Source organism: Panthera leo, chromosome F2 (genome assembly GCF_018350215.1).
Source record: "Panthera leo isolate Ple1 chromosome F2, P.leo_Ple1_pat1.1, whole genome shotgun sequence".
Lineage (NCBI taxonomy): Eukaryota > Metazoa > Chordata > Mammalia > Carnivora > Felidae > Panthera > Panthera leo.
The window spans coordinates 17,490,139-17,505,673 of record NC_056695.1 but is presented as its reverse complement, the minus strand read 5'-3'; the positions used below and the strand labels follow the sequence as shown (position 1 = coordinate 17,505,673).

The 15,535-nt window shown below is 37.9% G+C and overlaps 1 protein-coding gene across 2 annotated transcripts in view; it reads right to left on the bottom strand.

The window, feature by feature from the left end:
* Positions 1-11,521: 11,521 nt before the first annotated feature.
* The window catches only part of LOC122210693 (serine/threonine-protein kinase Sgk3), a 144,210-nt gene continuing 140,196 nt past the window's right edge, over positions 11,522-15,535 (bottom strand). Inside the window, exons 17-18 of one of the 2 annotated variants that reach the window (XM_042923518.1) lie at positions 14,578-14,622; positions 11,522-11,537 (exon numbers count right to left, since the gene is read on the bottom strand). In XM_042923518.1, the coding sequence (XP_042779452.1) occupies positions 14,578-14,622 (45 nt within the window). In that variant the 3' untranslated portion in view covers positions 11,522-11,537. Of the gene's footprint in view, positions 11,538-11,879; positions 11,907-14,577; positions 14,623-15,535 lie in introns of those variants that run through there. The other variant, XM_042923519.1, reaches the window with a different exon arrangement.

Sequence of the window (15,535 nt, the reverse complement as noted above, 5' to 3'; positions counted from 1 at the left end):
GTGGTAAAATATACACAACATAAAATAAAATGAAACTCTATACCCATAAAATAGTAACTCCCTTTACCCACCCCACCACACCTACCACCTTCTATCAGATCTTGACAACCACCATTCTACCTTCTGTGTCCATGAATTTGACTACTCTAGTAGGAGCCTCATATAAGTGAGGTCCTTAACTTTTTGTGACTGGCTTATTTCACTTAGCAAAATGTCTTCAAGGTTCATCTATGTTGTAGCATTTCCTAACTTTTCAAGATGGAATAATATTCCATTGTATGTATATATGGCATTTGGTTTATCCAACCATTTAAGATTTCTTTTTGAGGTGATGACAATGTTCTAAAATTGATTGTAGTGTTAGTTGCATGACTCAAAAACCTAAAAGCCAGTGAATTGTACACTTTAAATTGGTGAATTGTATGGTATTGGAACTAATCTCAATAAAGCTGTTACCAAACAAACTTAAAACTTGTGCTGACTCCTTCCCCATTAGTATTACTATGATAGGAAACAAATATAAAAGGATAAAATAGGCAGAAAGAGAAAGGATTAGGACCTGAGGTCTCTGGGTGGGGAAAGACATGTTTTGGAACAATGCTGGGAGTGTTTGACCACAGCAAAACCACTCCTCCTCCCCCAGGCAAGAAGGTTCATCTTAAGAATGTAACAGACACCACCTACTCCTCCTCAGGTTCCCTCAGGAATTTGACAAAAGACAGGACTAAAAATAAGTAGACCATAAAACCTATGACCCACAAGGAACAGTTTGGCCATACACCACCCCTCATACAATGGAAATGAGCCAATCAGAAATGGACAACCCAGCACCTAGAGTTATACAGCCAATAAGGGTAGAAGGCAACAAGGAACAAGGGGGAAGGGAAGAGGAACAGGAGGGCTGACCACAACCTTATAAAACAACGACCCTTGCCTATAGTCCTTGGGCATTCATTTTTGAATGTCCCCTCTCTGTAAAGAGAGCTTTCCTACTATTCTTACTTTCTAATCTTATACTTGAATAAACTTTTGCCTGCTTCTCATTTTGTGTCCACTTCTTCATTCTTTGAATCGGCGAGACAACGAATTCTGGGTATTGAGGAATAAAATCCTGCAACATTACTTGGTACAGTTACCTGTCCTCATGTATTCCATGGTTTGAAGAGGACCTAGGTGGTGGAATAAAAGTAATTGAAGCCATTCTTTTCAATATTTACTAGGGTTGATAAAACACCTCAGAGTTTGTTTTTCTGGGGGAATATAATCTTTGTTAGTGTTGAGGTGATAAAAATGCTTTGCTGGAGCCTAAATCAACTTGTAACAGCAAATGATGTTAAAACTTTTGTACAACAATTCTGTGGTTATGGATACTATTTTAGATGGAAAGTTCTGGTGATGGCGTTATATTTTAAGATAGAATCAATTCACAAAAAGGTACTCATATATATATTAAGGTCTTGGTTAATCAGTTAACCAAAACAATTCATTTCCATAACAAAGTAATAATGGAGTTTTATATCAACCAAGTCCAGGAAAACCTAATAGGTTTTTACATATTTAATACAATATTTAAAATATATTAAACATAAGAATAGCATTTAAAATCTTAAGTATTCAGTGCATTACTGCACGTTGCAAACTCTCTGAAAATGATTATATCAAAAGTCAAAATTTCATTGCTTCTTTTTGATTTTTTTAACGTTTATTCATTCTTGAGAAAGAGAGAGACAGAATATGAGTGGGGGAGGTTAAGAGAGAGAGGGAGACACAGAATCCCAAGCAGGCTCTAGGTTCTGAGCTGTCAGCACAGAGCCTGACACGGGGCTCAAACTCACAGACCCAGAAATCATGACCGAGCCAAAGTAGGACACTCAACCGACTGATTCACCCAGGTGCCCCAAAATTTCATTGCTTCTCATTGTTACATTGCTGTAAATACTTACACTTTATTATTATAGAATATAACTGAACATCACAAATTATTTATTTATTTATTTATTTTTAGAGAGAGAGAACATGTGAGTGGGGATGAGGGGCACAGGGAGAGAGAGACTGAGAATCCCAAGCAGGCTCTGTGCTGAGCACTGAGCCTAATATGGGGCTCAATTCCATGACACTGGATCACAACCTAAGCAGAAATCAAGGGACACTCAACTGATTGAGCTACCCAGGCATCCCTCTTTCCTTTTCTTAGTTAGCCTGATTAGAGGCTTATCAACTTTATTGGTTTTCTTCACAGAATCAGCTTCTGGTTTTATTGATTTTCTCTGTTGATTTCCTGTTTTCAATTTCATTGATTTCTGCTGTCATTTTTATTATTTCTTTTCTTCTGCTTACGTGCTTCTTTCCATTGTTTCCTCAGGTAGAAACTTAGATTATTGATTTTGGATCTTTCTTCTTTTCTAATATATGTATCCAATGCTATAAATTTTCCTTTAAGCACTGTCTTCATTATATCCCACACATTTCAGTAAGTTGTGTTTTCATTTTCATTTAGTTCAAAATATTTTAAAGTTTCTCTTGAAATTTCTTCTTTGATTCATGTGTTATTTATAAGTGTGTTGTTTAATCTCCATCTATTTTGGTTATGTTTTTAATTTTTAGTTTACTTGTGGTTTTAGAGCAGACATTGTATGATTTCTATACTTATAAATTTGGCAAGGTGTGTTTTATGGCCCGGAATTTGGTCTATATGGGTGAATGCTTCATGTGAGCTGGAGAAGAATGTATTCTACTGTTGTTGGATGAAATAGTCTATAGATGTCAATTGCATCCAGTGGATTGATGGTGTTTTTGAGTTCAACTATGTTCTCACTGATTTCCTGCCTGCTGGATCTGTCCATTTCTGAGAAAGGGGTGTTGAAATCTCCAACTATGATAGTGGATTCATCTGTCTCTCCTTGCAGTTCTATCAGTTTTTGCCTAATGTAATGTGACACTCTTTTGTTAGGAACATTTACATTAAAGACTGTTATGTCATATTGGAGAATTGACTCCTTTATCATTATGTAATTCCCTTCTTTATCCCTGATAAATGTCTTTACTTTGAAATCTGCTGTGTCTGAAGTTAATATATAGTTACTCCTGCTTTCTTTTGGTTAGTGTTAGCATGGTGTAGTTTTCTCCATCCATTTACTTTTAATTGGTTGTATGTGTCTTTATATTTAAAGTAAACTCCTTATAGACAACATATAGTTGAAGCTAGTTTGGTTTTTTTTAATCTACTCTGACAATCTGTGCATTTAGGCCATTTATGTTTAAAGTGATTATTGATATATTGGATTAATACTTAACCATATTTGTTACTATTTTCTATTCGTTGCCTTTTCCTTGTTCTTATTTTTGTTTTCTATTCTTTTTCTGCCTTTTGTGATTTTAACTGATTCCATTTTTTTTAGCATACCAGCTATACTTCTTTTTTCCCCTCTTTTTATACTGATTGCCCTAGAGTTTGCAATACTCATTTACAACTAATCCAAATTCATGTTTAAATAACACTGTACTGCTTCACAGTACAGTGAAGTACCTCAGTATGAGTATCTTATAATAACAAAATAATCTGACTTCTTCCCTTCTGTCTCTTGTATCATTGACGTCATTCATTTTACTTATCTAAAGGCATAAATAAGCATATGTATATAATATATACATATGCATATTATCAAATACATTGTTGCTATTATTTTGAACAAACTGTTATCTGTTAGATCAATTAAGAATAAGAATTAGGCACCTGGGTGGTTCACTTGGTTGAGCTTCTAATTTCACTCAGTCATGATCTCGCAGTGCATGGGTTGGGGTCTGAGTGGGGCTATGTGCTGACAGCTTGAAGCCTGGAGCCTGCTTTGGATTCTGTGTCTCTCTCTCTTTCTCTGCCACTCCCCTGCTTGTGCTCTGTGTCACTCTCTCTCTCAAAAATAAACATTAAAAAAAAAAGAATAAAAATAAAAGTTTTATTTCACATTCTTTTATTCTTTCTGTGAAGCTATTCCTTTTTTTTTTTTTTTTAATGTTTTATTTATCTTTGAGAGGGTGCAAGTGGGGAGGGGCACAGAGCGAGGGACAGAGGACCGGAACCAGGCTCTTCCTGCTGGCAGCAGTGATCCCAGTGTGGGGCTTAAACTCAAGAACCATGAGCTCATGACCTGAACTGGAATCAGATGCTCAACTGGTTGAGTCACCCAGGTGCCCCAATGCTATTTCTTTCTTTATGTAAATCTGAATTTCTAACCTATGTTACTCTCTTTTGCTCTAAAGAACTTCTTTCAACATTACTTGCAAAGCAGGTCTATGGGAAAAAAATTACCTCAATTTTTGTCTAAGAAAGTCTTCATTTCTACTTCACTTTTGAAGGATAATTTGATAGGGTACAGAATTCTAGGCTGGTAGGGTTGTTTCTTTTTTTTTTCTCAGCACTTTTTTTAACTTTTAAAAAAAATTTTTAAATGTTTTTTTTTCAATCAAAACCCGGATGTTTATTCTCTGTCTCTTCTGTGTTTTTTTTTTTTTTTTAATTTTATAAGTATATCTTTTTAAATTTACATCCAAATTAGGTAGCATATAGTTCAACAATGATTTCAGGAGAAGATTCCTTATGCCCCTTATCCATTTAGCCCATCCCCCTTCCCACAACCCCTCCATAACCCCCTGTTTGTTCTACATATTTAAGAGTCTCTTATGTTTTATTCCCCTTCCTGTTTTTATATTATTTTTGTTTTCCTTCCCTTATGTTCACTTGTTTTGTCTCTTAAAGTCCTCACATGGGTGAAGTCACATGATTTTTGTCTTTCTCTGACTAATTTCACTTAGCATAATACCCTCCAGTTCCCTCCATGTAGTTGCAAATGGCAAGATTTCATTCTTTTTGATTGCCGAGTAATACTCCTTTGTGTGTGTGTGTGTGTGTGTGTGTGTGTGTGTGTGTGTGTGTGTGTGTATATACCACATCTTCTTTATCCATTCATCCATCAATGGACATTTGAGCTCTTTCCATACTTTGGCTATTGTTGATAGCACTGCTATAAACATTGGGGTGCAAATGTCCCTTTGAAACAGTACATCTGTATCCCTTGACTAAATACCTAGTACTGCAATTTCTGGGTCATAGGGTAGTTCTAGTTTTAATTTCCTGAGGAACCTCCATACGGTTTTCCAGAGGGGTTGCACCAGTTTGCATTCCTACCAGCAATACAGAAGAGATCCTCTTTCTCCACATCCTCGCCTACATCTGTTGTTGCCTGAGTTGTTAATGTTAGCCATTCTGACAGATGTCAGGTGGTATCTCATTGTGGTTTGATTTGTATTTCCCTGAGGATGAGTGATGTTGAGCATTTTTTCATGTGTCAGTTGGCCATCTGGATGTCTTCTTTGGAGAAGTGTCTATGTCTTTTGCCCATTTCTTCACTGGATTATTTGTTTTTTGGGTGTTGAGTTTGAGAAGTTCTTTATAGATTTTGTATACTAACCCTTTATCTGATATGTCGCTTGCAAATATCTTCTCCCATTCTGTCGGTTGCCTTTTAGTTTTGCTGATTGTTTCCTTTGCTATGCAGAAGCTTTTTATTTTGATGAGGTCCCAATAGTTCATTTTTTCTCTTGTTTCCCTTGCCTCTGGAGACGTGTTGAGTAAGAAGTTGCTGTGGCCAAGATCAAAGAGGTTTTTGCCTGCTTTCTCCTCAAGGATTTTGATGGCTTCCTGTCTTATCTTACATTTATGTCTTTCATCCATTTTGAGTTTTTTTTTTGTGTGTATGGTGTAAGAAAGTGGTCCAGGTTCATTTTTCTGCATGTCGCTGTCCAATTTTCCCAGCACCACTTGCTGAAGAGACTGTCTTTATTCCATTGGCCATTCTTTTCTGCTTTGTCAAAGATTAGTTGGCCACACGTTTGTGGGTCCATTTCTTATTTATTTATTTATTTATTTATTTATTTATTTATTTATTTATTCAATATATGAAAATTTATTGTCAAATTGGTTTCCATACAACACCCAGTGCTCATCCCAAAAGGTGCCCTCCTCAATACCCATCACCCACCCTCCCCTCCCTCCCACCCCCCATCAACCCTCAGTTTGTTCTCAGTTTTTAAGAGTCTCTTATGCTTTGGCTCTCTCCCAATCTAACCTCTTTTTTTTTTTTTTTTTCCTTCCCCTCCTCCATGGGTTTCTGTTAAGTTTCTCAGGATTGTGGTCCATTTCTGAGTTCTCTACTCTGTTCCATTGATCTGAGTGTCTGTTCTTGTGCCAATACCATACTGTCTTAATGATTACAGCTTTGTAATACAGCTTGAAGTCCAGGATTGTGATGTCTCCTGCTTTGGTTTTCTTTTTCAAGATTGCTTTGGCTATTCGGGGTCTTTTCTGATTCCATACAAATTTTAGGATTATTTGTTCTAGCTCTGTGAAGAAGGCTGCTGTTATTTTGATAGGGATTGCATTGAATATGTAGATTGCCTTGGGTAGTATCGACATTTTAACAATATTTGTTCTTCCTATCCAGGAGCATGGAATCTTTTTCCATTTTTTTGTGTCTTCTTCAATTTCTTTCATAAGCTTTCTATAGTTTTCAGTGTATAGATTTTTCACCTCTTTGGTTAGATTTATTCCTAGGTATTTTATGTGGAATTGTAAATGAGATCGATTCTTTGATTTCTCTTTCTGTTACTTCATTGTTGGTGAATAAGAATGCAACAGATTTCTGTGCATTGACTTTATATCCTGCAACTTTGCTGAATTCATGAATCAGTTCTAGCAGTTTTTTGGTGGAATCTTTTGGGTTTTCCATGTAAAATATCATGTCATCTGTGAAGAGTGAAAGTTTGACCTCCTCCTGGCCGATTTGGATGCCTTTTATTTCTTTGTGTTGTCTGATTGCAGGGGCTAAGACTTCCAATACCGTTGAGTAGCAGTGGCGAGAGTGGACATCCCTGTCTTGTTCCTGACCTTAGGGGGAGAGCTCTCAGTTTTTCCCCATTGAGGATGATATTGGCGCTGGGTCGTTCATATATGGCTTTTATGATCTCAAGGTATGCTCCTTCTATCCCTACTTTCTTGAGGGTTTTTATCAAGAAAGGATGCTGTATTTTGTCAAATGCTTTCTCTGCATTTATTGAGAGGATTATATGGTTCTTGTCCTTTCTTTTATTGATGTGATGAATCACATTAATTGTTTTGCAGATATCGAACCAGCCCTGCATCCCAGGTATAAATCCCACTTGGTCGTGGTGAATAATTTTTATAATGTATTGTTGGATCCGGTTGGCTAATATCTTGTTGAGGATTTTTGCATCCATGTTCATCAGGGAAATTGGTCTATAATTCTCCTTTTTAGTGGGGTCTCTGTCTGGTTTTTGAATCAAGGTAATGCTGGCTTCATAGAAAGAGTCTAGAACTTTTCCTTCCATTTCTCTTTTTTAGAACAGCTTCAAGAGAATAGGTGTTAACTCTTCCTTGAATGTTTGGTAGAATTCCCCTGGAAAGCCATCTGGTCCTGGACTCTTGTTTTTTGGCAGATTTTTGGTTACTAATTCGATTTCTTTACTGGTTATGGGTCCATTCAAATCTATTTCTGCCTGTTTCAGTTTTGGTAGTGTATATGTCTCTAGGAATTTGTCCATTTCTCCCAGATTGCCCATTCTATTGGCATATAATTGTTCATAATATTGTCTTATTATTGTTTTTATTTCTTCTGTTGGTTGTGATCTCTCCTCTTTCACTCTTGATTTTATGTATTTGGGTCCTTTCCTCTTTTTTTCCATCAACTGGCTAGTGTTTTATCAATTTTGTTAATTATTTCAAAGAACCAGCTTCTGGTTTCATTGATCTGTTTCGATAGCATTAATTTCTGCTCTCATCTTTATTATTTCCTGTCTTCTGCTAGTTTGGGGTTTTATTTGCTGCTCTTTTTCCTGCTCTTTAAGGTGTAAGGTTAGGATGTATATCTGAGATCTTTCTTCTTTCTTTAGGAAGGCCTGGATTGCTATATACTTTCCTCTTATGACTACCTTTGCTGCGTCCCAGAGGTTTTGCGTTGTGGTGTTATCATTTTCATTGGCTTCCATATACTTTTTAATTTCCTCTTTAACTTCTTGGTTAGCCCATTTATTCTTTAGTAGGATGTTCTTTAGTCTCCAAGTATTTGTTACCTTTCCAAATTTTTTCTTGTGGTTGATTTCTAGTTTCATAGTGTTGTGGTCTGAAAATATGCACGGTATGATCTCGATCTTTTTGTACTTGCTGATGGCTGATTTGTGTCCCAGTATGTGGTCTATTCTGGAGAACGTTCCATGTTCACTGGAGAAGAATGTATATTCTGCTGCTTTAGGATGAAATGTTCTGAATATATCTGTTAAGTCCATCTGGACCAGTGTGTCATTCAAAACCATTGTTTCCTTATTGATTTTTTGATTAGATGATCTGTCCATTGCTGTGAGTGGTGTGTAGAAGTCTCCTACTATTATGGTATTACTACCGATGAATTTCTTTATATTTGGGATTAATTGATTTATATATTTGGGTACTTCCACTTTTGGCACATAAATGTTTACAATTGTTAGGTTTTCTTGGTGGATAAACCCCTTGATTATGATGTAATGCCTTTCTGCATCTCTTGATACAGTCTTTATTTTAAAGTCTAGATTGTCTGATATAAATATGGCTACTCCGGTTTTCTTTTGTTGACCATTAGTATGATAGATGGTTCTCCATCCCCTTACTTTCAATCTGAAGGTGTCTTTAGGTCTAAAGTGGGTCTCTTGTAAACAGCACATAGATGGATCTTGTTTTCTTTTCCATTCTGTTACCCTATGTCTTTTGATTGGAGCGTTGAGTCCATTGATGTTTAGAGTGAGTATTGAAAGATATGAATTTATTGCAAGTATGTTGCTTGTAGAGTTGGAGTTTCTGGTGGTGTTCTCTGGTCCTTTTTAGTCTTTGTTACTTTTGGTATTTATTTATTTATTTTTTCATCTTTTCACCTCTCAGAGAGTCCCCCTTAAAATTTCTTGCAGGGCTGGTTTAGTGGTCACAAACTCCCTTAATTTTTGTCTGGGATACTTTGTATCTCTCCTTCTATTTTGAATGACAGCCTTGCTGTATAAAGAATTCTTGGCTGCATATTTTCCTGATTCAGCACATTGAATATATCCTGCCACTCCTTTCTGGCCTGCCAAGTTTCTGTGGATAGGTCTGCTGCAAACCTGATCTCTCTTCCCTTGTAGGTTAAGAACTTTTTTTCCCTTGCTGCTTTCATGATTCTCTCCTTGCCTGAGTATTTTGTGAATTTGACTATGATACACTTTGTTGATGGTCGGTTTTTGTTGCATCTAATGAGGATCCTCTGTGCTTCCTGGATTTTGATGTCTGTCTTTCCCCAGGTTAGGAAAGTTTCCCACTATGATTTGCTTACATATCCTTTCTACCCCAATTTCTCTCTCTTCCTCTTCTGGGACCCCTATGATTCTGAGGTTGTTCCTTTTTAATGAGTCACTGATTTCTCTAATTCTTAAATCGTGCTCTTTTGCCTTAATCTCCCTCTTTTTTTCCACTTCATTATTCTCCATAAGTTTGTCTTCTATATCACTGTTTCTCTGTTCTGCCTCATCCATCCTTGCTGCCACGGCATCCATTCAAGATTGCAGCTCAGTTATAGCACTTTTTATTTTATCCTGACTAGCTTTTACTTCTTTTATCTCCACAGAAAGGAGTCTAATCTAATTTTGACTCCAGCTAGTATTCTTATTATCATGATTCTAAATTCTGGTTCAGACATCTTGCTTGTATCTGTGTTGGTTAAGTACCTGGCTGTCGTTTCTTCCTGCTCTTTCTTTTGGAGTGAATTCCTTCATTTCATCATTTTGAAGGGAGAAAGGGAATTAATGAGGTAGAAAAAAATTACAATTTAAAAATATTAAAAGTTTAAAAATATTAAAATTAAAAAATAAAAAACACACGCACACAAAATAAATAAAATAAATGGTGCTAGTTCCTAGGTGTGTTTTGGTCTGGGTGTTGAAAGTGGCTTGATAGATTAGAGAAAAAAAGGGGAAAAAGAAAAAAAAAAAGGAAATCGTTTGAAAACTTGAAAAAATGAATACACTGAAGTAGACTAAAATTAAATGATGGAAGTAAAATAGAATTTGAAAAAAATTACACAAAATATAGTAGACAAATATACAGTAGAAAAAATATAGTAGAAAAAAATTAAAGAAAAATATTTTTAATAAAAATTGAAAAAAAAAAAAAAGAAAATTGAATAGTTGGACCAGCTAACAGACTGAAATACGACTGAAATTACTTCATTTTCCCCTAGGAGTCAAACTATGAAGTACTTTATAGCCCATAAACTAAACAGGTGGTGAGATTTGTGTTCTTGAAGAGCAAGGTTGGCCCAGTTGGGTGGGGCTTAGTGTAATGGCTCTGTTCTCCACTAGATGGCTCTGCTAGCCTCCTGGGGTGGATTGTTGTGGCGCTTGTAGGTGCATATGTGCATGAGCAGGAGCAGTGAAAATGGTATCACCCAGCTACCCAGTCTCTAGTTTCAGAACTCTGTTCTCCCCATCAACAATCACACACCTGTCCTTCATTTTTGGCTTCTGTCCACTCCCTGCTTCCACACTGTCAGTGACCAAGCCCCAGGCAGCACCTCCCTCCTGAGTTTTGTCTCAGATGTGGCTGCCTTCCCAGCCCCCCCCCCCCCCCCCCCACTCCTGAGGGACTGCGGCTTTGATCCATTCCAGTCCTCTGTGGAGGGTCTCACAGAGCAATGGCTGGGTGTCATTCACACCCAGGAATGCTTGTGGGACCGTGCTGCTGCCGATGCCCAGAAACTGTGGCCAGGTACCAGCCTGCCCTAGAAAAAGTTCACGAGACAGTGTAGCAGCAGTGCCTCAGGGATTATGGAGAATCACAACACACATCTGGCACCAGCCTTCGCCCCCAACGACCTTGTTCCAGCACCAGCAAATGTGACTTTTCTCTGGGGTCTGCTGGGCCCAGGTGGCCTCACAGCCTCTACCAAATGTCTTTCCAGCAGTGGAACTGCTTCTCCCCGTGTGGCCTGAGAACCTCACTGTCCCCACTCTACTCCTGGGGATTCACCCTTCCCACCAGACCACCATCAGGTATCGAGCTCTGGAGTTGCAGACTCTCTGTGCTCCCCGTTTACAGTCTTAATGGAATTTAAACCCTCTCCCTTTTTGTTTCTCCCTTTTTCAGTCCCTGTGGCTATTTTCAATTTTCCACTTTCTCTCCAGCTGCTTTTGGGGAGGGGTGCTTTTCCCATATTCTACCCCCACCCCCATCTCCATCCTCTCTCCTCAGGCAAAAGCGGCTCCCTGCCCTCCACAGGTTCTCTCTCCCCAAGTTCACCTCTCCACACCGCATACCTGCTGAATTCTGTGCTTCAGGTTGTGCAGATTGTTGTGTTAATCCTCAGATCAGTTTTCTAGGTGTGCAGGATGGTTTAGTATTGGTCTGGCTGTAATTCATGGACGCGAGACACACAAAAAACTTCCGTGCTGTTCCACCATCTTGGCTCCTCCTAAAAACATTTATGTTTGAAAGAGAGAGAGAGAGAGAGCAAGCGGGGGAGGGGCAAAGAAAGAAGGGGAGACAGAGAATCCAAAGCAGGCTCTGACAGCAGTGAGCCCAGTGTGGGGCTCAAACTCATGAACCACGAGATCATGACCTGAGCTGAAGTTGGATGCTCAACTGACTGAGCCACCCAGGCACCCCCATCTTTTAAAAATTTTTTTATTTTTTAAAGTTTGTTTATTTTTGACAGAGAATGAGCAGGGGAGGGGCAGAGAGAGAGAGAGAGGGAGACAGAGGATCTGAAGCAGGTTTCGTGCTGCTAGCACAGAGTCCAATGCGGAGCTTGATCCCATGAACTGTGAGATTATGACCTGAGCTGAAATCAAGAGTTGGACACTTAAACGACTGACACACCCAGGTGCCCCCAAAAGATTTTACTTTTAAGTAATATCTACACCCAATGTGGGGCTCAAACTCACAGCCCACAGATCAAAAGTTGCATGCTCCACTGACTGAGCCTGGCAGGTGCCCCTCTCTCAGCACTTTCACTCCATTCTTCTTGCTTGCAGGATTTCTGATGACAAATCAGGTGTAATTCTTTTTTTCCCTTAAATGTTTATTTATTTTGAGAGAGGGGGAGGGGTGAAGGTCAGAGAGAGAGGGAGAGAGAATCACAAGCAGGCTCTGCATTGTCAACGCACAGACTGACTTTGGGCTTGATCCTACAAATTGTGAGATCATGACCTGAGCTGAAATCAAGAGTTGGACACTTAACTGAGCCACCTAGGCACAAGTCAGGTGTAATTCTTATCTTTGTTCCTCTATAATGTTTTTCCTCCAGTTTCTTTCAGGTTGTTTTCATTATCTTTGATTTTCTGAAGTTTGAAAATGACATGCCTCAGTATAATTTTTTGGTATTTATCTTACTTGGTAATCCTGAGCTTCTTCAATCCATGGTTTGGTGTCTGATATTAATTTGGGAAAATTCTGTCATAACTTCAAATATTTTTTCTTTCTTTCTCTTTCTTGTCCCTCTGGTATTTCTATACATGTACATTACAAACCTTTTGTAGTTGTCCCACTGTCCCTAGATATGGTTCTGTTTTCTTCAGTCTTTGTTCTCTTTGCTTTTCAGCTTTGGAGATTTTTACTGAAATAACCTCAAGCTCAGAGATTCTTTCCTCAGCCATGTCCAGTATACTAATAAGCTCATGAAAGGTATTTCTCATTTGTCAGTTTTTGTTGTTTAAATCTCCAGCATTTCTCTTTAGTCTTATGATTTCCTTCTCTTTGCTTACATAACCCATCTATTCTTGCTTTATCCATTTGGGCCCTAAACATATTAAACATAATTTTTTAAAACTCATGGTCTGATAATTCCAACATCCTGCCATGTCTGTTTCTGATGCTGTATCTGTTCAAATTGTAATTTGTGGGTTTTTTTTGTTGTTTTGTTTTGCTTTTTGCCTTTTACTATGCCTTGTAATTTTTCTTGGTAGCCAGATATGATGTAGTGGGTAAAAGGAAGTGCTAAAAATAGGTCTTTTAAAATGTGGCAATGTGGTATAGTGGAAGGGGAAGTGTTCTATGCTCCTTTTGATAGGTCCTTATTTTAGTAAACCCATGCCTCTGGACAAACTTAACAAGTGTCTTTCTTAGATTTTTTTCTCCCTCATTAGGTGGGACAGAGTGGGTGGAGTGGACTGAACTTGGGTCCCTTCTCCTACACATAAGAGTTGAACCAACTATAAGTTTGGTACTTTCCTTCTGGTACATTAGTCTCTGTTAGACTCTGAGAAAACCCCTGGAGGTGACATTCTGATTAACTAGTTTTTCCTAAAGTTAGGAGAAGACCAGAATATCCTGGCATATTTGAAAATTGTCCCTGGGGCACCTGGGTTGCTCAGTTGGTTGGGCGTCCAACTTCAGCTCAGGTTTTCATCTCACAGTTTGTGAGTTCAAGCCCCACATTGGGCTCACTGCTGTCAGCACAGAGCCTGCTTCAGATCCTCTGTCCCCCTCACTTTGCCCTCCTTTGCTTGCATTCTTTAAAAAAGACAGAAAATTGTCCCTTTTCTCCTCCTGCTGGAAGCACAAGAGAATTTTTCCCCAATGTTTATTGTGAGAAGCTAGGTGGTCAATTTCACAAAACTGTAGGGATCCCTAAGACTGGGTCCCCCTGGACTTTTGAACTCTCAGTGGTCTACACTTAGCCTCCAGCAATTTGTTAAATCTAGTTCAGGTTTTCTTACTCCTGCACTGGCTCCCGCAGTGTTTGAGTCTCTGCTCCAGTAAGTTCCAACTCTCTATATTCACCCATCTCCCCAGTGTTAGGGGTAGCAGTTTGCCCTGTGTCCTCTCTCTTCTTCTGTATCCAAGAAGAGTTGATGATTCAGTCTGTTCAGTTTTTCACTTGGCAGCTTCTAAGCACTTTACAGGGGAAACTGGAAGTCCCTGTTGTGCATTCTTATATGCTTACATGCCTCAGGTTGTGCTATTTTCACCTCTTTGCCTTTAGTTTTTCTTTGGCTGCAAATTCCTGAATTTTTTCACATGTAATGTGGTACAATGGCTTAAATACTTAAGATGGTAGCATTTTGGATTACTTATATTTTACTTTTTATCATATATAACTGTTTTTATTTTGAATATTTTTCACTGAGGTGTAATTTATATGAAGCAAAATACACAAGTCTTAAGTATTCAAGTCATATGAGTTTTGACAAACACAAAACTTTGCTTTTGACACCCAATTGAGGCATATAGCTAGGGCTATCTAAGGTAAGTGTTAATGTTCAACATCACTGTATCATTAGCAAAGTAGGTTGTAATTTTTCTATTATTACTATCATTGACATATAAGAGAAAAATTCAACAAAGCAAGGCTATATTAACTACTATCTGGAAAGAACTGAAAACGTCTAACACACTGAGATCAAATTAGACTATTTGGGTAAGTCTGTTTTACCGCCTACTGGATCCCATAAGTTAACACAGTAACACTTAAATATTGACAACTCATTGTGAAATTTCCCACAGAAACTTACCTAAATTTGAAGTGCAAATCTCTGCTTCCTAATAACATGAAAATGCTGAAAAATGTTAGAAGAAAATGATAAATCTGTGAGATATATTACTGCAAAAGAGAATTTATAGTAAAAACTTCCATGTTACATTTGAGCACAAGATTTGTAAAATCACCAAACGTGTCTGGTTCTTCCAGTAAGAAGGTTATGTAAAGTGATGCAATTTTTGTTTTACGTTACTAAGATTCATATAGTGATTCATCATTTTCAGTATATGTAAAATTAACCTTTTGTTTGTAGGATCCTTTGATTAGCCACTTCACTGCTATAAATGTCACTCTGAATTTATATTTCTCATAGGCTTTTTTTGTGTAATATGATTTTAAACTATACTCTCTTGACTTTGGGTAAATTATTTAAAAGGTACATTTTGAGACAGCTATATTTCTTTCTCAATTACCTCTATAAAAATGGGCATGATGTAAGGGAATAGCAAAATAAAATATTTTTGCATAGTGGTCCTTTTAACTGTTAATTAAGGACTATGTTTAAAGGATTACAAATGAATGATTATGCAATATTCGCAAGACACCAAAAATGTTAAAGATACAAAAATTCCCAATTGGAATGATTTCAGGGAAGTTAGAAGGCAATTTCTTTAAACAACAACAAAATTAATTCTTTTTATTTTTAGAGAGAGAGAGAATCTTAAGTAGGCTACACACACCCAGTGTGGAGCCCAATGTGGGGCTCGATCCCACGACCCTGGGGATCATGACCTGAGCTGAAATCAAGAGTCGGATGCTCCATCAACTGAGCCTCTCAGGTGCCCCAAGAGCAATTTCTCTTAATTGTAGGTGAGTAAAGAAGAACAAAAATGGCAGAGAAGAAGCCCAATCATTTTACAGCAGTGAATCCTTTTGGGCATCTGAACAAAGCCATGTAACACAACTTCCTGTCCCAAGTCAATTTCATTTAT